The sequence below is a fragment of the Fundulus heteroclitus genome, chromosome 17, assembly GCF_011125445.2.
Source record: "Fundulus heteroclitus isolate FHET01 chromosome 17, MU-UCD_Fhet_4.1, whole genome shotgun sequence".
Taxonomy (NCBI): Eukaryota; Metazoa; Chordata; class Actinopteri; order Cyprinodontiformes; family Fundulidae; genus Fundulus; species Fundulus heteroclitus.
In genome coordinates, this window is record NC_046377.1 from 3,564,830 (window position 1) to 3,587,615 (window position 22,786).

Below are 22,786 nucleotides of genomic sequence, written 5' to 3' on the forward strand. Positions count from 1 at the left end.
TTACCCTGAGCTACCTCTATAGTTATGCTGCTATAGGCTTAGGCTACTGGAGGACATCAGGGTCTATTTTTCTCACTCTATAGAGTTCTACTGTTCTCTAATTTGCATTGCTTGTCATCATTTCAGCTTTTAACTTTTTGCTCTCTCTCTTTTTTCTTCATAGTAGGTACACCTGGTCTGACGTTCTGTTAACTGTGACATCTTCCAGGGAAGACAGATCACCCGCTATTACCATCTAGTATAGAACAGATTAATGGATCAATATGTGCTTCTGTGCTTCTTTGTCTCTCTTTTTGTGTCTCTGCTCTGTCTTCTCTAACCCCAGTCGGTCGAGGCAGATGACCGTTCATACTGAGCCCGGTTCTGCTGGAGGTTTTTCTTTCCCCTGTCGCTCCATGCTTGCTCAGTATGAGGGATTGCTGCAAAGCCATGTACAATGCAGACGGCTCTCCCTGTAGCTCTATGCTTCTTCAGGAGGAGTGAATGCTGCTTGTTAAGACTTGATGCAATAAACTGGGTTCCCTTATATAGGAAAGTTTATATAATCTGATTGAATTTGACTTTGGAAAGTGTTTTGATATAACATGTTTCATGAATTGGCGCTATATAAATAAAATTGAATTAAATTAAAATTGGAAATACTGAAGAGTTCCCAGGAGATGCCAACTGAACTGACGACCCACCCAGGAGGTCGCAAAGGACTCCAGCGTGACCTCCAAAGAGCGGATGGCCTCACTTGCTAGTTGGATGAAAATGGCCTGCATTGGCAGAGTTCCCAGAAAAACACTGCTGAGCAAGAGTAGCAAAGGTTTATCTCAGTTTTTGTAAGAGACACCTTGGTGATCCCCAGGACTTTTGGGATCTGTGGGCTGACGAGACAAAAGTTTTCTGTCCCGCTGCATCTGCCAAAGAGCAACACTGCATCTTAGAAAAGGAACATTGTACCTAGAGTTAAGTATGGTGGTTGCTGTGTGATGATCTGGGATTGTTTTGCTGCCTCAGGACCTGGAAGGCTGACGATGTACTAAAACATCCTGAAGAAGAATGTCCGACCTTCTGTCTGTAACCTCAGTCTGAAGCTTAATGATCCAAAACAGACCACCAAGACCACATCTGAATGGATTAAGGAAAACAAAATACTTTGGAGTGGCCTAGTCAAAGTGCCGACCCGAATCCTATTGAGATGCAGATACATAACCTTAAAAACGCTCCAATGTGGCTGAAATATAACAATTCTGCAAAGATGAATGGGCCAAAATTCCTCCACAGCGCTGGAAAAGACTCACAGCCAGTCATCGCAATGGCTCGATTGTTGCTGTTGCTGCTAAGGGTGGTCCAATAAGTTATTAAATTGAGGGAGTAATCCCTATTTCACAAAGGACCGTAAAGGGTTTGGACGTTTTCCCTTCATAGTAAACATCATTTAAATATTGCATTTGCGTTCACTTGCGTCCTCTTTATAAATTATTTACACGTTTGATGATCTGAAACATTTACTTGCATTGAATTCATGAAGGAGGCAAACAGCTTTTCTCCCCCATTGTAGATACCCTGGTTCCACAATATAAGGAATAAAAGTAATATGTGATTATGTTGGTAATGTCGCAAAGACAATATAACTTGACATGATAAATACTTTGCTGAACAACATCAATACTGTGATGTTTTGGGTTCATTGCAAATATTGATCACAGATAGTAACTGGTCCATTCAGCTGGAAAACAAATTCAGGGTTTGATTCTCACGAACACGGTCTTATTGATTATTGTTGAATGGAAAGTAGCTTAGCTAACATTAGAGTATTGCAGTCCAAGCAGTATTTAACATGTACAGTGATATTTTAGTAAAATTTATAAAATGTTCTGCACCTCTAATATAAAATATATAAAAAAGAGCACATTTTTTTATTTATATAATCAAATGCCCATCCCTCATTTACATATGGTCAAAGTCCATTGACACAGAGATGCTATCTGGCAGGCAGCATAGCTGAAGGGGCAAACTGGTTTGCTCCAGTTCTGGAGGCAGAACGCAGCAAACTCCTTGAGTGAGTCAGGAAACCATGAACTTTTCCTCTTAGTGTTGTATGATTTGTGTTATTAAACATCAAGAACATTGGTATTTTCCACATGAAAGGTGCTACTAGACCCAATCTAATTTTTATTTATTTAGCATATTTCTTAAGCACCTCTCCCATTCAGGGGAAACCCCTTTTTTTGACACCTCAAGGGAAACTTGCATGTAGCATGCCAAGATTATAATGTTTAGTCCTCATTTTGAAAAAGTAGCGAAACATGACATGATCTTAAATATACTGCTCAAAAAAATAAAGGGAACAATTAAACAACACAACGTAACTCCAAGTCAATCACACTTCTGTGAAATCAAACTGGCCGCTTAAGAAGCAGCACTGACTGACAGACTATTTCACCTGCTGCTGAGCAAATGGAATAGACAGTAGGTGGAAACTAGAGACAATTAGCAAGACCCCCGAATAAAGGAGAGGTTCTGCAGGTGGTGACCACAGACCATTTCTCAGTTCCTCTGCTTTCTGCCTGATGTTTTGGTCACTTTTGAATGCTGGTGATGCTTTCCCTCTAGTGGTAGCATGAGACGGAGTCTACAACCCACACAAGTGGCTCAGGTAGTGCAGCTCATCCAGGATGGCACATCAATGAGAGCTGTGGCAAGGTTTGCTGTGTCTGTCAGCGTAGAGTCCAGAGCATGGAGGTGCTACCAGGAGACATGTCAGTACATCAGGAGACGTGGAGGAGTCTGTAGGAGGGCAACAACCCTGCAGCAGGGCCGCTACCTCCACCTTTGTGCAAGGAGGAACAGGAGGAGCACTGCCAGAGCCCTGCAACATGACCTCCAGCAGGACACAGATGTGCATGCGTCTGCTCAAACGATCAGAAACAGACTCCATGAGGGTGGTATGAGGTCCCAAAATCCACAGGTGGGGGTTATGCTTACAGCCCAACACCATGCAGAACGTTTGGCATTTGCCAGAGAACACCAAGATTGGCAAATTCACCACTGGCAAATGTTCACAGATGAAAGCAGGTTCACACTGAGCACATGTGACAGAGTCTGGAGACGCCGTGGAGAACGTCCTCCACCATGAGCGGTCTGGCAGTGGGTCAGTAATGGTGTGGGGTGGCATTTCTTTGAGGGGTGCACAGCCCTCCATGTGCTCACCAGAGGTAGTCTGACTGCCATGAGGTACAGAGAGGAGATCCTCAGACCCATTGTGAGACCATGTGCTGGTGTGGTTGGTCCTGGGTTCCTCCTAATGCAAGATCATTCTAGACCTCACATGGCTGGAGTGTGTCAGTGGTTTCTACAAGACGTAGGCATTGATGCTGTGGACCAGCCGTACCCCAGACCTGAATCCAACTGAGCACATCTGGAACATCATAATTATATCAGGAGTATACGCTTTGTTTTTATTTTCAGGTGGCAGAAATGTGCTTCCATGGACTAAAAAGCAGTGTGATGAACGTTAACCTCAGCTGGAAATCCAGATTCAGAAGTTAACCACATACAAGTTGACTGAATATGAAAACCACCACAGTTGAGAAAAGTTGTTTCTGTTGTTCCATTTCACGTCGAAGGAAAACGCTCCTATTCAGAGAGGTGAGGAAAATTTATCTTCAACAGCAATCTTATTCCTAAAACTAGATTTTTTTTTCCCATCCATACAAAATTGTTTCAACTTTTATAAATAATTTTTTTTTCAGTGTAAGACAATTTAATCTTTTATTACATAAGTAAAAAAAAAAATCTGCTTCTTTTAGAAAAGGAAATCTTTGTGTAACATGACAGAAAGATGGGGATACAAATCAGTTTGGAAACAAAAGAAAAAAATAGGCCTGAAGTTACAGCAGCCACGAGATTTTCAACATATTTAGTCTTCAGTGCTGTCAGAGGACTAGCTTATTTCCAGGGCCAACATATTAGGGTGTGGTCTACATACTAAACAACATCAAAGTAAAATTGTCTTTAATTCTGCCATGGATGACAAGAACAAGTTGTATTCCTCTGACGGCATCTTTTTAATTAGTAAAAAAAACTAAACTAAAACGCTTTTCTAGAGTCTTGTCAGGTGAAATCTATCTTTAGCTGTTTTTTTTTCTTCAGTAAACGCAAAGTAGCAACAAAGCTGAAACAGGAAGTCCCAGGGTCAGCGATGGAGTGCTTTTCTCCTGCCGCTGACACGTGTCCACAAACTGCGCGCTGTCTGGGCGATGGTGACCCGCTGGGGCAGACGGAGGCTTCTCAGAGGCTCCCTGATACATGACAGGACCCCCGTCTCCGGAGGGGGCCCTAGGTGCTCGTGGGAAATGTAGTTTATCCTCTTAAGCTGCTTGCTGTAGTAGTTCCTGAGGTCACAGAGCTCCTCAGCCGCTGTTGCAGATATGACTGAACCCTGGGAAGGAGAGCTGGACACAGTCAGGACAGGGCTGTCGCTTGGAAGGTTTCGGCCTGCCGCTCTGACGTTACCACAATGCTTTCTCCTCGCCCTCCAGGAGCTAGCCGAGGTTTGCTTGGAAACAGATTTAATCGGATTCAACTTTGGCCCCTCGCTTACATCCACATTGTGCACTGTGTTAATTTCTACATCCACGTTTACTACATGTTGGGACATAAATGGCCTCTCATCTTTATCTTCCTCCCCCTGCCCTTGAGCAGGCTGGTTTTGTGCTCCCTCTGGCGGTCTGCCTGGTTTCAGGTCTTGTTTCCTCTGTTCCTTTGTTAGTTTCTTTGGGGGGCATCTGCTCTTAATGACAGCGGGGTCTAGGCTCATACAGACCACCTCCTCACCGACCTCCACAGCTGGCGTGCTCTGCAACGATGAAATACAGAGAATGAGCAAATAAAAGATGCCAGTCTGTGGAAAATAAATCAAAAAGAGAATGTCGCCGATCAGTTTTGGTCAGAGCTTTCTAAAGCATCAAGCAGCAGAAGCAGATTTCACAAGTGGTGTCAGTGAGCGCTACTGACCAGTGATATAATAATGGGATGAAATGTTAGAGACAGGTGAGGCATGATGCAGTGTGGGGTCAGAAGCACCAGGAAAAAGGCTTTAGGCTTGGACGATGACTTAATTTTTTTTTTTTTTTACAATTTTAGTCACAAGGAATCATTCATAGTACTGTATTTTTTGGACCGTAAAGTGCACCAAATTATAAGGCACACTAAATATTCTTCCCAAGTGTGTAATATCACTCCGTCCCTTCACGTACACTGCTCTCTCCTGAGAGAGAGAACTGTCTGTCTCTGTCAGGAGGACAGAGCAGTTAGACTACACTGCCCTGTTTCTAACATACAGCCAAAATAAAGTTAACTTTTATATTGAATTAATTTACTAGGTTTAGTGTTTGTAGCGGATACTCCGGGCGCGGGCTGCCTTACATGAATGCACTTGTAGTTTCGACATTACAGTCAGGCAGTCTTGTAGACAGCTCAGGGGTCCGATCAGATAGTGACACAGTGTACCGTAATGCTCCTAATATCCATTGAGTGGAGCGGCTTCGTTGCTAACCAAAGTCGTTCTTACACATTTTTGAGCATATTATACCAGCAATTTTTGAGAAAATTTAAGGATTTTAAGTGCGCCTTATACTCCGAAAAATACGGTATATATGGAAATATGGAATTCTTGCTTTGCATTTCTAATTCAAACTATTGTTCCCAAATTTAATGATTAATTTCTCTTAAAATTCACACCCACACTTTCTGGCAGTGGGACTTGGATTAGCTAGATGAATGGCAGCATCGGGTGGGTTGGAGATGCCTACAAAGAAAACATTCTTAAACTTGAAGGTTTAGAAGAAGCAAACACGGGAAACAGGAGTTAGAGCAACAGCAGACCACAAATCAGAATCACTGGCAAAAGTCTGCGTAGCTGCTTGTTTAATGTCGTGCTACAACAGCAAATATCTATGTATATTATCAGGATTTTATGTGATAGAGCAGCTCTAAGCAAGAGGCATCACACCATGAAGAACAAGGAGCTCTCCAAGCAACTCAGGGTGGGGTTAGAAAAAAATATCCAGATCTTTGTTCCCCCAGAGCACCATCAGATCCATCATCTTCAAATGGAAAGTACCTGGTACCACAGTGAGCCTGGCAAGAGAGGGGCACCTACCAGAAGCAACACTCAAAAGGTTTAAAAGGAAACATTTAAATGTGTTGGAATGGCCTAGTCAAAGTCCAGACCTCAATCCAATTGAGAATCTGTTGGTAGACTTTAAGATCGCTGTTCACAAGTGGAAACCATCCATCATGGAGGAGCTGGAACAGTTTAGCCTTGAGAAATGGGCCAGAAGTGGCGAGCTCATAGAGACTGATCCAAAGACACTTGGAGCTGGAATTGCCACAAAAGGTGTCGCTAAGAAGTCCTGACTTAAGTGGGTTAAACAGTTTGCACACTGACGTTTTCTGTTATTTTGCCCTATTTGTTGTTTAATTCACAATTACAAAGAAATTGACACCTTCAAACTTTTAGCCATGTTTTGTAGAAACTTGCAAACAATCCATTTTAATACCAGGTTGGGAGGCAACAGAACATAAAATATGCCAAGGGGGTGAATACATCTGGAAGGCACTAATGTCTGATCCTGCTGAACAGCTGGGGTGGCTAAAATTGTTTAAAATGTCACTTAGTCTGATGGAAAGATGTCAAAAGCTGTTTGTCGTATATTCAGTAGACCACGCCCGGTTTCTATGCAGCCAACCGGACTAAAAGGACACCAGCGCATATAGAAACCTGGCCTGGTCTGACGATTTGATGTCTCCAGATGTTGGACACTGAAAATAAATGGTGATTTAGTGAACTTTACGTAGTGGAAAAAGTTCAGCTTTTTCTATGAGAATACAGAAATAATGTGTTTCATCGCCCAAGCCTGCTGGTTAGAGAACAGATGCAGTAACCTTTATAGATTTACGCTTTAGGAACCTGTCACCATTGGGGAAGAAGTAGGTTCGTACCAAACCAACCTCCAACAATTCAGTTTCAAACATCAAGCAAAATCATCAGGGTGACGTCATGCCGACAGAAGCAGAAGGGAACAGAATAAAAGAATGATGGACTGTACTTTGTTGACTTGTCTTCAGGGCTGGGTGGGGAGGGGGCTAGCAAAGATCTTTCTTGGCTTTCTTGGACACACGGGAGTCTCCGGAGCTTTGAACTGATCTCTTTCCCTCTTTGGATTTTCCCTTGCCAGTTTCAGCTTTTACCTGCAAGTCATTAACAACAGTCTTTATCTGAGACAGTCCACGGCTACAGAGAGTGAACCAAAGGAACACAGCAATCTGGGACAGAATTGTACATGTCAGCATTCCTAGATCTGATGTTCACATTTCAATGTCTGGACATTTCCATGGTGTTTGGACTGGAATACAATGGTTTGAACAGAAGTAGTAGTATGACGGCCCAAAAGTCTCTGCGGTTTGTCTGGCATATTGATTACTCCATGATTTCACACAAGGAAGCAGTTTTAGGTATTGCCTTTGTAGTGTGGATCAGCACCATTTCAAATCACGTACTACAATGTCATTTATGAGGGGAAACAGTGTTGTATCTTTTACTAGTATTTAAATCCTCCGTTTATCAATCTGATGTCAATTCTTTCTCTTTCATTTTGAACAACGAATTATTATACAATCAAGAAACCCAGGAGTTACTCTATTTCTGGGCTCTGTAACTTGTTTTTTTAGTCGGTGAAAACAAAACAGTCTCTGAACTCTAGGACAAAAATCACCCAGAGCAACTGTTTGAATCAGAGGGTAAATGTTTTTAATTAATGAAACTAATCTATATTTACTTTTTTTTTTTTTTTTTTTTATACTGATGAAGAACATAAGTAAAATCTACTTGTAGTGATCAGAAATAAGAGGGATTTGCAAAGAATAACATCAACTTTTGCCTAATTATCTTTCAGCCAATTCAAGCTCTGCGTATCCTCACCTTTTTTCTCATCATTCCTCGTCTGGTCATTGAATTAATGTTCCCTCATTATAAAGGTGTAAGCTGGGAAGAAAGAGTAATCTGTCTAATTTTGGTCTGACTTCTCATAATGCTACGATCACTTCATTAGATGTTGTGGAGGTTCCCAGTACAACATACTGCCTCACCAAGACTTTTTAGGGGACATTTTGGGGAGTTTTTGGAAAAGAATAACCAACACACCATTTTATAATCATGGTCTCTGTTTTTTGTGTTCTTATAACTGATCATGTATCTGTTTGCTTTGTTTAGAATAGGAGTCACACTGTCTCTATAGGGAACACAGGGGACCGTCTGTAAAGGATATTGCAGTAAACTGGGAGATTTGGGATAATTTTTGGATAAAGTGTGAAGATTATTGGAAACAATTAGAACCCGTCATAACTGGTAGTAGACAGTATGTTGTTGGACTAGAGGTTTTTATGATGCTGCGGTAAAATGATTGTTTTTTTGTAAAGTTAAGCACACACTACAATGATCTATGATTGGTTAGGTTAAAGAAGAACGAGGAGAATCAAAAAGACATGTTTCTGAGACGAACTGATGTGTAATGAAAAGCAAGATTCTCACTACAAGCAGGCCTTTGAGGAGAAAAAAAACCCCATCACATCCGATTCTCACTTACCTCTTTAAATATTGTAAACAAGGTGCAGACATATTGTAAAACAGCAAACCAAACACATATAAGCCAGTGAAAGAAGAAGTAACAAGTTAGTTTTCAGAAAGAAGAGACAGGAGATGGCAGTGGGAAAATTCATACAGAACAGACACATAAGTAAATCTGAATGGGGTCTAAGAGCTGCTGAGGCAACAGATAAACAGCTCTGGGATATACTTGGTAACCAGCTGTCAGCTGAAAGAGAAACGCATCAACTTGGCTTCAATCATCTGACGTTTTATTAGAGAGCCTCCAGCACCAGTCAGACTCCACTTTTATGATTACATCTCAGTACAGAGGTGGGACGCTGGTTCAACTCTCTTGTTTCTGGGCTCATTAGATTAGAAACTTTAGGTCATCTTCAGTTCATTTATGTAACTTTAGAGAATCATTGTTAAAATTTGTCTAGATAAGGTTGAGTTAGATATTAAAAGGTATATAGCCACGTAAAATAATTATAAAAGAGACAAAAAAAATGTTTCCTCATGATAAAATAAGGTTATATACACCAGGCCTCCATCCTGATAGTGTTTTGATAGTCCTTTTTGAGACGAAAAAGAATTTGCTCTCGGGTGCGATTAACAAATACAAACAGATGTGGCGCCATCTATTGGCAGTATCGCAAAATCATATAATGCCAAGTTGCTTAATTTATAAATCAACTGTAAATAACAGCGAACCAAGCCTGACCCTCGGCAATGCCACGCAGTAAAGCGACAGCTCGGCGTGATCAAAGACCAACCGTTATTAATTAAATTAAATGATCCAGCAGCAACTAAGAGCCTCATATCAGAACATTTACTCACGTCAGTCAATTCTGCGGTCACATCTGAGCCTCGGGAGGTTTAGTGTCCGCTTCAGTAAACATCAACATTCATACTGTATTCCCAGCGACATTCCAGTCTTTTACCTCTTGGAATCATATTTTTTAGTGCTTTTTTCCTCCACTGGATCTGGGACCATTCTTCATTGTTTTCGCTGGGAGAAGCTAATAGCTGGTAGCCACTTCCTTGTTTTAACCTACTACCTACTACCTACCTACTTCCGTAAAAAATCTTTACCCAAAAAAAGAACTATCCCTTTAAGACTTTTTTTTAAGACTGTTATCCTTGGTTAAATTATATTTAAGTGAGAAATTAAAGATGTTGTGAAGTTGCACTACCTTTCTCTAAACTCTTAACAGCCTTCGTTTGTTGCAACTAGAAATATTTCCAAAAAGCAAAATTTCTCTTTTCTGGTACGCGATGGAAAAGAGCAGTAGCCTTTATTGAGTCATCCGTAGTGTACAGCAACATGTGGGGGAGGGGGAGCGATGTGTTCATATAAGTGCTAAACACGTTTTGAATCCTTTGTATACTTAAGCGACAGCCGGACTGTGTCTAAGCTAGCTAACATAAAATAACTAAGAAAAGTGAGAGCAACTTTTCTGGCCACAGAGGACAGGAGAACTTTCAAAGATTTGTTTTTCAGGTTTTTCACTGCATCCTTTGATGAGGGCCATTTAAAACACCATTTCTTAATTATAAGAAGAACCAGAGGTACTAAATGACTTCTGCTTGCCTTGTAAACGTAACACTCACCGCAGAAGGTCCGTCTCCAGCTGTCCACATGTTCATGGTGATTGTGTGAGTGTCCTTCTTCAGCAGAGGAGCTTTGCGGCCCAGTTTCATATAGAAGTAGGTGGCATACGGAGTGAAGCTGTAATCCTCTCTAGAGTCAACACCGAGAAACCAAGAAAAGCTGCTTTTTATGGACAGCTGAAATGGAAGTTTGGTCAGAGCCAAAAGCCCTACTGCTACCAGCTAGGTCTGCCATGTAAGGGCACATTAAAGAACAGCGTGGGCAGATGGCCTGTCCACTCGAGAAAGGCCAAGGGCCATCTTTTAAACGCTTCTAGGAAGATGGTAAGCTGCTAGAGAGCTAGCTAAATGAGCTACTATAGTTAAACAGTAACATTACTCTCATTATACTGTACCGTTGATATATTACAATGCTTTTATTCCGAATGCTTAACTAATTTAATGTCTGCTGTCAAAATAAAGTGAAAATAGGGCTTGACGATATAGAAAAACAGCATAACGATAAAATAGAAATATAATATATATTATAGATAATATAGATAATTATCAACAAATTCAAAACATATATTTTAAGTGCATCCCCGAAACTTAAAATATATGTTTTAAAATATATATGCACAAATAGGCCATTATGCTGTTGCTTAATGGCCTATTTTTAGATACAGAACAAAAACAACGAATTCAAACTCAACCCTTTAGTGAACCAACTTTTTACAAAAACTGTATTTAGAGTTTTTAGAAAATAAAAAAGAACGCGTGCTCTCTGAACTCTTTGAAGGGGGCGGAGCTTGATGACGGAACATTCCTCGCTCTGCGTTTGTGCTTGGTTGGGAGGATGTAATGACTGTAATATTAATCTACGAGGCTAAAATGAAAAGGGAAGGAAAACTGTTATTCTATTGAACTTTTTATTTAACCTTTTTTCTATCATCGATATACATCTATCGATCGATATATATTGTTATTGAATTATCATTCAGCCCTAAGTGAAAACAGGTTTTAGGTAAGATGACCCCTCCAAGAGCACCACAGGTAGCAGAGGTTTATCAAATAAGGGTTCAATGCATGATAAACTAGGGTGCAAACCCTCGGGTATAAACGGTATAAGTTTATAAAAAAAATAAACGCACCCAAATGATTGTTGTTACCAATTATTGACCTAATGAAGCCTGGAGAAGGTGAGAAGACTTAAAGTGGGAAAAAAGAAAAAAATGTTGCCATTTAACATTTAAAAAGTGTTGCTCTTTTTTTGTTAATTGTTTGTCTCATCCAGGTTGCAATAACCTCCCCTTTAATTGGAAGATGTTAGCCTGTTGAAATTAAACATTTGTCTTTTTCCAGTACAAAAAAAATCTTGAGTTTACGAAAAAGGAGCATTAAAAATGTAAATATATAAAAAGAATGATAAATACTGTGTGTTCACATTTATGTCTGAAGTAATTTATTGGGTTGCAAATGAAAGGAAACGCTGGAATATAACATATATAATCACATCTTTAAGAGGCGGACTTAACGGCTCTAAAAAAATCTATCTATAGAATTAGGGAGCATGGTGGGCAACAACAACAACCCTACTTTTAAAGTCAGTGGGCAAACATTATGCTAATGTGAACGTTTTATTTTCATTAACTAACAAATTCCAGACCTTCACCCCTAAAGAGGTTCAGTCAGAATAAACAAAAAAAAAAAACAATGAAATGTAGCTAGGGCTTATAAGCTAAACCTTCAGTAAACCAGTAAGGTCACAGACTAAACACAGAAACAGAACGTGTCACCTGAGGTATCCCTGAAGAAGCAAGGAGACGATGACAGCTTCAGCCTGCCGTCGAGACAGAGCAGTAGTGGTCTGGATCATCTTCCTGAGCTTGGCGGGGCCCCTCCCCAACCATGTCTCCACCAGCTTCAGCGGAGTCACCTTTTCATCCATGGACCCCGCTTGCTCAACAATCAGCACCACTTGTCTCGCATGCTGAGTTATGTCAACGCTGGCGTAGTCTGAAGGGGGTTATAGAGCCGATGGTTACATTTCAGACCCACAAGCGCAGACGTTACACCATGCTGTATGTCCAAACCTTTTGCACTGCGGCATGTGTCACACATTTGGTTACACCCTTCATTGTCCCACACCTCGTCAAAGTGTACGGCCATGAGAGAGCGCCGACACCTTCACACAGCAAACGCGACAATCAGGTGACATCCAGCCGGTGTGTAAGCCAAAAATCGCATCCTGCTGCACGTTACCTATCGACGTTGTGGCAGTAGGCAACCATCTGCAGCAGCTTCTGGTGGCCAACATTCTCCATGACCACCATGGTGCTGATCCGGAAGATATCAGCAAAGCCAAAATAGACGATGCAGTCCGCTGGAAGATCATCCCGACCTGAAGACTCAATGGATTTTCAATGAATTAATCAGCACCGAAGCTGCTGTCCATTAGACATCAAAGGTACGATGGCGTGTATACCTGCACGGCCGCTCTCCTGGTAGTAGTTCTCAATGGACTTGCTGATGGTGTGGTGGATAACAAAGCGGACATCTGGTTTATCAATGCCCATGCCAAACGCCACAGTGGCTACCACAACCTGCACACCAACACAGTCGCACTCAGTCAGCGCTCCATAACGACCCCCACAACCACATGGGTTGTTGCATCTGGGCTTTCAGTATATTTGTTTTTAACTGGCCCAAAACTCATGAAGGCAGGCATTCAAAAACGCAGATCTACTATAAAGATGCAACAAGCAAGAATGCCCTTCTAGCTTTGTATGTTTACTGTGTTTTTCGGACTATAAGTCTCCCCGGAATATGAGTCCCATCAGTCAAAAAATGCGTCATAAAGTCAAAAAATGCGTCATAAAGAGGAAAAAAAAAACATATATAAATCACACCGGACTGTAAGTCACATTTATTTAGAAATTTATTTCACACAATCCAAAACTGACATTTAATCTGGTAAGGCAATTTACTCAATTGCACAGCTGCATCCACAATGGCCTAAATAATATGGAACATACCTGGGAGGTTGAATGGAGTAAATTAGCATAACAAGCCACCAACTCCTAACCGGAAAGTTCTCGTCAGAGAAATTAGACCGTGAGCGTAACGGTGCTATGTGCTAAGCTAACAGCAGGACACTGATGTTTGACAGCAACATAAAGCTCATGTGCATCAGTGAAGGTGTAAACCTCCCGTACAACAGAGCTGTAAGCTAGCGCTAGCTGTTATTAGCTCCACGGACAGCCCAAAAACGGGGTTCTGTCGCTCTCAGTTTCCTTCTAGCTGCACCGCGCAACTCTGCATGAACGCATACTGAAACAGTGAAACAACATATTATGTACGTGTGTTTAGCTTTGTTGTTTATAAGCTAATGTTTTAACTAATTTTTTCAGCGGTAAAGGAGCAGCGTATAGTTTCTACAAGCCTAGAGCGCCCTCTTGCGGCTATAGACGGTAATGTTTACTACTTGGTTTGTGTTGTTCAGTATGAAGTATCATTTAAAATGGATGTATAAGTCGTAGGATCGACCAAACTATGAAACAAAAGTGCGACTCATAGTCCGGAAACTACGGTACTTTACAAAAACAAGCTGGTTTGTTTCTACTGTATACCACCCGTACAACGTCCGCTTCGCAAAACCCAGCAAGAGGTTGAAAAAAAAAATTTTAATAAAAAGAACAAGTCATGGACAACCAGCGCCTCATCAGAACAACTACGTTGCACAGATGGCAACAATCGTTCTTGCTGTCTCAGCTCTGTAGTCGTACAGGTAGTAAAATGCGTGATAAGCTAGCTGAGCACCTTGAGCCGTTTCTTTTCCTGTAGGCTCCCACCCCACACCTGTCAGTGAAAACAGAGAGGGACTGTGATGCTGCGTCCTGGAGACCGCCTGCTTGGAGCAGCTCAGTGTATCAAGCTCAGTGTCACATATAAAACAGTTTGAATAGGATAAAAACACTGAATTATTTAACACACCAATCCCCAGTCAGAGCGAAAAACATCTCTGGCAGATTGATCGGAAACATCTAAAACAAGCAGAACCAGGCCCACCAGGACCAGACAAGAATCCACCGATTCAACAAATCAGACGATTTATCACAAACAAGCAGAATCAGTCAATCGACAGGGAAACTCCAGTTTAGACTTCTGCTGTTGTTCTTCGAAAAATAATTACATAAAAAATTATAAAACACTCATTCATGCAAGACTGCTTCAACAACACATTCTGATTACAGTAATCAGATGAACAAGAGTTGGTGGATTAGAAAGGTACCTGGATTTTATTAGAGGTCCATTTGCGGTGAACCTGTGACTTGTCCTCCGGGTCCATGTTGCTGTGATAGGGATATGCTGAGATGTCTCTTTTCTTTAGTTCAGAGGATACCGTCTCAGCCTCCTTCTGGGAGAACACGTACACAATGCCTGTGGCAGATACAGCAGCGTCACGAAGTGGCTGCTCTGTGTGGAGATACACCACTGCCAAAAGTATTCGCTCACCTGCCTTGACTGGTATATGAACTTCAGTGACATATAATATAACAGCTTCAGCTCTTCCGGTAAGGCTGTCCACAAGGTTCTGGAGTGTGTTTAAGAGAATGTTTCACCATTCTCCCAGAAGCGCATTTTGTGAGGTCAGACACTGATGTTGGACTCTCAGTTTCCGCTCTTATTCACCCAAAAGGTGTTCTATCGGGTTGAGGTCAGGCTCTGTACAGGCCAGTCAAGGTCATCCACACCAAACTCTCCCATTCATGTTTTATGGACTTTGAGGAGAGGAAGGGGATATCTCCAAGCTGTTCCCACAAAGCTGGGATCATGGAGTTGTCAAAGTCTCTTGGTCTTCTGAATCATTCAGAGTTCTTTTCACTGGAACTAGGGACCAAGCTCAGCTCCTGTAAAACAACTCAACCAAACTTTACTCTTGGCACAGTGCCGTTTTGCTGGCAACCACCAAACCCAGACTTATCCATTAGACGAATGACAAAACACAAGTCATCACTCCAGAAAATGAGCCTGTGCTGCTATAGAGTCTGGTGGAGGCGGCATGCTTTACACTGACACTTCCCATTGGACTTGGTGATGTATGCACTTGGCATAGAAATTAGCTCCCTATGTGCTGTTCTTGAGCTAATACGAAGGCCGTCTGATCTTTAGAGAGCTGTAGAGATAACTCTGCAGAAGGTTGGCAGACGGAGCACTATTGCGCTTCCGCATCCATTCCCCCCCTTCTGTCAATAAACAGCCTACACTTGTATAGCGCTTTATCCGACGACCCCAAAGCGCTTTACACTACATTCAGTCATTCACCCATTCATTCACTCGCAGACAGTGGTTAGCGCGGTTGTAGTGGGAGATCCAACAGGCAACCCACCGGGACGAACTCCCTACCTCCTGCACCACTGTCGCCCTAATATTCTAAAGCCCAACCACTTCACGGCTGAGTTTCTAGAAACGTTCCTTCACGAATGTTTCTAGAAATGGTCCGCATGTCTAGGTGCTTGATTTTATACACCTGTGGCCACAGAAAGGTCTAGAACACTTGATTCTAAATATTTGGATGGATGGATGGGCGAACACTTTTGGCTATACAGGGTATGTGAAAGCAAAACAATGCTAGAAATTACTCTAGCTTCGAAGCGCATTGACATACCCGACTGGTTCTTGTACTTCCCTTTAATCAGAGAGGTAATGTCATTCATTAAAGCATCGTCAGAGTCTTTCATGCGAACCTGGGGGGGGAAAAAAAAAAACAATGTCACATAAAAGAACAGGTAGAAGCCACATGTTTATAGTGGCTTAAAATGTCTTTTACTGTTGCTGCAGACACACGTGAAATGTGTTGAGGTCAGGTCGTGTCTTTTGGCCACAACTTTGAAGCTGTGCTCCTGAACCTTCAAGTGTTGCTGAAGTTTTCATCGACCAGTTCTTCATGCTCTTCATGCACCTTGGAAGTTGGTGAAGTTGTGCCACAAACGTTTGGATCTCTACTGAACTGAAACACCTACCTTTATTTTTTTTATCGTCATTGCTGCTCTCTAAAACATGCTGTTACTGTTTAATTGCCCAGCTCACATCAACAGCTTGTACCCTCTAATTCGGCAAAAACAACATTGCCATACAGAGGAGCCAAAAGTTTTCACATCTATTACTCAAGTAGAAGTATAGATACTAGGGTTTAAAAGACTTTTGTAGAAGTAGCAACTCAAACCTTGTACTCAAGTAAAAGTATAAAAGTACCTGATATAAAACTACTATTAAAGTAGAAGTAACCCCCCCCCCCCACCCCATTACTATAATTGTATAGTACGATGTTAATATCGAGAAAAAAAAATGGGATTGGCTGTTTCTCTCACATAAATGTCCACTGAACACAAACTATTTAGTAAGATGCAAATATATTAAAGGTCCATATAGGTGCAATTCTGAGCATCAACGTGGGTTTCATATCGCAGGAAATGAGTGCACTACACTCTTAAAGCAATTATGCTTGTATGGTGGTCTGTATACAGTAGACAGTGTTGTCAAAATGAGTGATTAATCGAAGCAGTTAATAAAAAAAAGCTAAAAAAAAATTAATAACAATCCTAAAAATTCAATGTTGTTCTACGTTTTTTCTTATACTTGGTGCAGTACTAACCTGACCCTAGCCAGATTGATATCGCTCCGCCTAGCTTCACTCACATCCATCTGGGACCTCTCCCATAGAGAGTGATTTCTCCAACCAATTTTATTGTCCAGCCAATCAGGACGCAGGGCTGGAGTTTCATAGATGTGACGTAGTGGAGAAGCGACCGTGAGATTCCAACAACAATGGCGGCTCGCATCGAGGAAGCAAGCGTTAACATTGATGCTGCTATTTCTTCCGTGTTGTCCAATCTACCTAATATTGTTTCATTAAAAGAACATCAGAGAACGGCTCTGAAGGCTTTTGTTGGTGGAAACCATGTTTTCGCCCTTCTCCCGACCGGATTTGGCAAGTTTTGTTTTCCGGGGAGCGCCCGTGGCGGAGCGGTTAGCGGTTAGCGCTAACCATGTAAGGAGGCCTTTAGTCCTCAACGCGGTCGGCCCGGGATCGACTCCGACCCACGGCGCTTTGCCGCCTGTCTTCCCCCCTCTTCCTGTCAGCTCACTGTCAATAAAACACGTGCCACTAACGCAAACACATTAAAAAAAAAAGTTTTGTTTTTTTCCTGCGTCGTTCTCACAGCGTCACAGGTTGGCTTCGGTGTGAGTGGTTGAAATAGCACGTCGATAAAGATGACAGACAAGTGGCTTATCCAATCATATGCAAGGATTTTTGATAAGGCCCAGCCTTCAAAAAAGGCAATTCCTATGGAGATGTCCCAGATGGATGTGAGTGAAGCTAGGCGGAGCGACATACATCTGGCGATAGTCAGGTTAGTGCAGTACTGCCTACAACAACAATAAATAAATAAAACAATCACTCTGTTGGGGAAGCCCTATTGATTTGAATTTTCTTTTTTTCTTCTATTTTTTTATTGACAAGCCAGAACAAAAACGAGCTGATATAAAATAGAAATAATGCGACTATTTTCAAAATGTAAGGAGTAGAAAGTACAGATAATTGCATGAAAATATAAGGAGTAGAAATAAAAAGCAGGCTACAAAATAAATAAATCATAAATAACCAAAACGTCTACTTAAGTAAGGTAAAGTACTTTTACTTAGCTACTTGACAACTTTGCCTCCATATCGCTATTAAATTTAAGCTGCGTCTATGAATCAAAATAATAAATGTTGTACATGACATTATTGTAACAAATAAGCAATGTTATATTATTTTAACAGCAGCAAGGGATACCAGGATATTGGGTATCAATTTACTCAAGATCATTCATGATGCTATTTGTTCACCAAGTTCTCAAAAGATGCTCTAGTTCCTTCACAGTAAGGTTTATATTGAGATGAAATTATTACCTCATAATAGAGATTAGTCCGATTGAAAGAGGCGGTGATCGTGACCGGCTGCTGCACACACAGGATCTTCTCACAGTCTTTGAGGACGCTGCACGTTGCCGTGGCCGTGAGGCCGAAGAGCGGCACCGAGGGAAACTGTCTCTTCAGGATGCCCAGGAGTTTATAATCTGCGGCGCAGACGCACAGATATGACGCATGAAGCATTTACTGCCTTATAACGCAAGACATTAAACAGGAATGTAATATGTTTAGTGGTTTCACTGACAAGAATATAACGTAATAATAACATAAGAAAAAGATTTCTGATTGGATGCTCCCAAAAGTCCCACCTGGTCTGAAGTCATGTCCCCACTGGCTACAGCAGTGCACCTCGTCCACAGCTATACGACTCAGCAGCTTTGCTTTGTAGGCTTTCTCCAGGCGAGACATCAGCAGCTTGCTTTTGGCAATTTTCTCTGGAGTTACATAGAGCAGCTTGAAAGGGGAGTTCAGATCTGTCATTCCAGCCATGACGAGCTTGGCATGCTCCTGCGGTTAAAGGGGGATATTTTATATAAGTTGATGTTCTGCCTAGGGCTGGACAATATAGGAAAAAAAAAGCATAATGATAAAATAATTTCGTTGCATGTCGATAATTATTAACAAATTCAAAACGTATATTTTAAGCGCATCCCTGGCCATTTTATGCTGTTGCTTAGCAACCTATTTTTAGATACACATACACACAAACACTGAATTCAAACTTTATTCAAGTTTTTTTTTTTAAAAGAAAAATGCTCTCTAAACTCTTTAAAGCGGGCGGAATAGAATGCATAAGGAAGGAAAACTGTTCCTCTATTGAACTTTTTACTGACCATTTTTCTATCATCAATATACCTCTATCGATTGATATACATTATTGTTGAATTATCGTCCAGCCCTAAGTTCTGGCTAAAAAGTGCTTTATTTCACTGTGTCTTACATTCTAGAGCCGAAGAAAGCATTAGACTGTGTGTCTCACACTGTAGTTTATCCGATTGTTAAGCCTTTTGTGATTTCCTTTTAACAAAAATGATAACGCACAAACATTATTTACCTATCAATAATCTGCACTATATTCTGTTGAAGTTTAACAGCTTGTTACAAGTTATTAGCTTGACACTCCTAACCCACGATCAGATCCAAAGAAGCCTTTTACATGGGTAGTAAAACCTTAAAAACTATGATGGACTGGCGACCTGTCCATGATGTACCCCGCCTCTCGCCGGTTGACAGCTAGAGATAGGCACCAGCACCCCTCGTGACCCCAATAGGGTTAGACGTGTTAGAAAATGGATGAATGAATGGATGTATGAAACCTTAAAATAAAAAGAGGAAACAAATCTACCTTACTGCTCGAGGCATTCAGCATGACCGCTGAAACGTCAATCGACTTCAGGTACATGATCTGATCCTCCATCAGAGACACAAGTGGTGTGATAACCAACGTGAAACCTGCAGCATAAGGACTAATCAGCAAATCATATGCATACAGTGTGACGGAAAGGGAATACAAAGTAATGTACAGAAGAGGCGGTGATCAAATTCTTCATTATCATTGCATCTAAAGTAACAACAGATTAACCTTAAAAACATGAGGAAACCTAAAACTTAGAAAGAGCCAGAAGACGAAACGGAGTTTTCACAAGCGCGTCTCTCTGTACCGTTGGAGCAGACTGCAGGCAGCTGGAAGCAGAGACTTTTCCCTCTTCCTGTAGGCATGACCAGAAACACATCCTTCCCTGCCATGGTTAGATTGATGGCTCTAAGCTGCAGGGCTCTGAACTTGGACAGATGAAAGGAGTTCTTCAGATGCTCTTCCACCTCCTTGGACCAGGGAAAATCTATCAAGCACAGGTCAACAGCGACTTATTCCACAACCCCCGCATCCAAAATTGCATCCCAAAAAAAAAAAAAAAATGCTTTGGCAGTCAGTACCTGTGCCGTCGTAACGCTGCAGCTCCTTCTTGCTCATGGCTGGCTCAGGGCCCGGGGACTTTGAGGATGACTGTCCCGCAGCGTTGCAGCCCTTCTCCAGCCGCAGCAGCAGCGCGCTCTTCCGGGAAGTCAGCTGGGCCTGCTTGTCCAGCAGCTCGGAAATCTGAAGCTCCACCAGCTCCAGCTCGGCATCCACCGAGTCCAGCTCGGCCTGCAGATCTGAACACAAACGGCGGAACGACCGCCAGATGAAACAATCCTTACTGACTGGGTTACTGCTCCGTTAAATGGGACGGTTCTCCAACTAAAGGAACGCAGATGCGCCTGCTGCTCCCTCTTACTGCCACTGATATTAATTTATTAGTAAATTCAGGGGCCTTAGTTCTTTTTTTCCCCCCATTCTTCATCATTCACTGTTTAGGACACTTGTTTATAGAAGCAATTCTGTAATACGCATCGACCTAATCGCAACAGGAACCCCAGCTATTTCCCCAGAGCCACAGCTTCTGGGGCATCTGCGGGATACGTTGCACAATTATGTCGTCACAATGTAAAAGCTACGCAGTGTGCAATAGTTCACTGCATTTAAGTCGGACAAACAAACACAAAAAAACAGAGAACAATCCCCTTTTGACAGCGCTGAATCTCCCACCTGCATTGGTCCAGTCCTCTGAGAACTACTACCTCGAGCCGTATAATCTGCCATCAGGGTTTCAGAGACATAGGACCACACAGACTGTTTACATCTCATCTTAGCGCTGCGCAGCTACTCGGGCAGGTTTTTAAGACTTGATCGTTTGTTACATGTGTAAAACTGCCAAAAAAAAAGGACATTTAGGAACTACTAACAAGAAAAGAGACACTCACCTGTAATTCCAACACCAGCATCCATCTTTCCAGGGGTATTTTAGTCTATCAGAAAGGAGAATCAGGTTTCTAATTAGAGCCAGACCTGTTTAAAACATTACATTTGATTCTAATTTGGTATAAAAAAATCATATGCAGTCATCGTTTAGCAAAAGGCATACTGATTTTTTTTTTTAATTATTATTCTGTTTTTTGGTTTTTGTGGCATTAGTGGCTTGTTTCTTTTCTTTTTCCTTATATGGGTCGCGCTCTCTACCCCTGCGCGTACTGGGCTTCAATCTTTACAAGGCTCTGAAATGATGTAAATCCAGCCTCGCGTGTACAGAAACACTCTGCATCCTCAAGGCCGCCCTGATTCATCACAAACAGGCGAAGCCAAATGGAAAAGCTGTGAGGTAAGGAATAAGTACACCCTTACTGGCTCCACGCTGCCGCCTGTTTTCATTGGTTGCCAGGAGAAAGCACAGCCTAGCTTTGAAAAGTTGCATCTGAATGAGGCCTAAATATGCGAAACAAGGTCATTTGGGGACGTATGGTGAAAAACAGAGGAAGGAAATGGGTTTGAAGTTATTTTTGATTGGACTTTATAATGGGTAGGACATTTGTGTCTTAATCATTTAATCAAAAAAGAAGTTGCTTCAAACAAACAAACAACAAAATCAATAAAAAAAAGTCACTTCAATGAAAAGATAAAGGTTTTCAATCATAGAAAATAGTTTTTGAATGCAAATAAAATATTTGAGACTCCAAAAATTGCATTTGAATGCGAGAGAAAGATCTCTTTTTGATCGAAGTAATCTTTTTTGTGTTTGGGCCATACATGGGTAGGACATTTGTGTCTTAATCATTCAATTCCAAAAAAAGTTGTTTCAATCAAAAAAATTTACTTTCAATCGAAGAAAAAACTGTTAAAATACAAACAAATACCCCTGTGGATTTTTTTTAAGTGAAAAAAGTTTTGAAGTGTTTTTTTGATTTTCACAAAAAAAAAAACGTCCCGCAGTGGGCGGGTGCTTCTCTATTGGTCAGACATGTTTGATTGACAAGTGTATACACCAACAACGACGTCTTTCTGACAAAGAAGTCATGTTCGCCAGCAACCAGTTCACTGCCAGTTCACTGGCCGTGACCCAGAATGTGCAGGACGTCTCCATAAGAACTTTCGTATGAACTGTCAGGGGGCAACCTTCTTGCATTTGGATCATTTGCTAAATGTAGCAATGATCTCAAAACACCAATGTTCCCACGTTTTAACTTGCACATTAATATGTTATAGCCGATAAAAAAATACAAAGTGTTGCGCACCTGTCCAAGAGGTCACGTGATTCGAGTTTTGCTGCTCAGCCAATCAGATCGGTACGGAAGAGGATAAGGGCCATTCAAAAAATTTAATAAAAGTCTATTCAAGTCTGACTTTTTTCTCATAATTCTAAAATTAAAGTCAGAATTGAATAGACTTCTATTTAAATTTTTTTGAATGGCCCTAATCCTCTTCCGTAGATTGGCGAACCAGTTTTTTTATTTGATTGAAAAAAAAATTTTAATTGAAGTGAAGGAGTTTTTAATTGAAAATATATTTTTTGATTGAAGCAACCTTTTTTTTTTAATTGAATAATAAAGACACAAATCTACCTTCATAGAATATCCCGAAACTTGCGCTGATCGATAACAGCTAGCATTATGGTGCGTTCCCTAAGCCAGGAAAACGCTAGCTGTTATCGACCACCCAAAGGGTACACCTTATTAGGTCATTTGGTTCGGGAGGTTTATAGTTGCGGT

The 22,786-nt window shown here is 41.4% G+C and overlaps 1 protein-coding gene across 1 annotated transcript; it reads right to left on the minus strand.

Moving 5' to 3' along the window:
• Positions 1-4,722: 4,722 nt before the first annotated feature.
• LOC118556576 (ATP-dependent DNA helicase Q1-like) lies at positions 4,723-21,046 on the minus strand. Its single transcript, XM_036149264.1, has 15 exons — positions 21,008-21,046; positions 20,141-20,359; positions 19,867-20,046; positions 19,551-19,657; positions 18,514-18,712; positions 18,185-18,351; positions 15,897-15,975; positions 14,520-14,668; positions 12,714-12,831; positions 12,491-12,629; positions 12,322-12,413; positions 12,025-12,244; positions 10,250-10,379; positions 7,101-7,242; positions 4,723-4,846 (listed from the first exon to the last, which is right to left on the minus strand). The coding sequence occupies exons 1-14, from the start codon at positions 21,030-21,032 to the stop codon at positions 7,138-7,140; spliced, it is 1,929 nt and encodes a 642-aa protein (XP_036005157.1). The 5' UTR covers positions 21,033-21,046; the 3' UTR covers positions 4,723-4,846; positions 7,101-7,137.
• Positions 21,047-22,786: the final 1,740 nt, after the last annotated feature.

What these genes read in the sequence shown, in the direction of transcription:
- LOC118556576 (XM_036149264.1), bottom strand. Translation starts at nt 21,032, where the DNA reads ATGGATGCTGGTGTTGGAATTACAG. An exon ending in GGGACATGACTTCAGACCAG is followed by an intron (nt 18,352 to 18,513) that starts GTGGGACTTTTG and finishes TCTGCGCCGCAG; the next exon opens with ATTATAAACTCCTGGGCATC. An exon ending in GGACCTCTAATAAAATCCAG is followed by an intron (nt 12,832 to 14,519) that starts GTACCTTTCTAA and finishes GTTGGTGTGCAG; the next exon opens with GTTGTGGTAGCCACTGTGGC.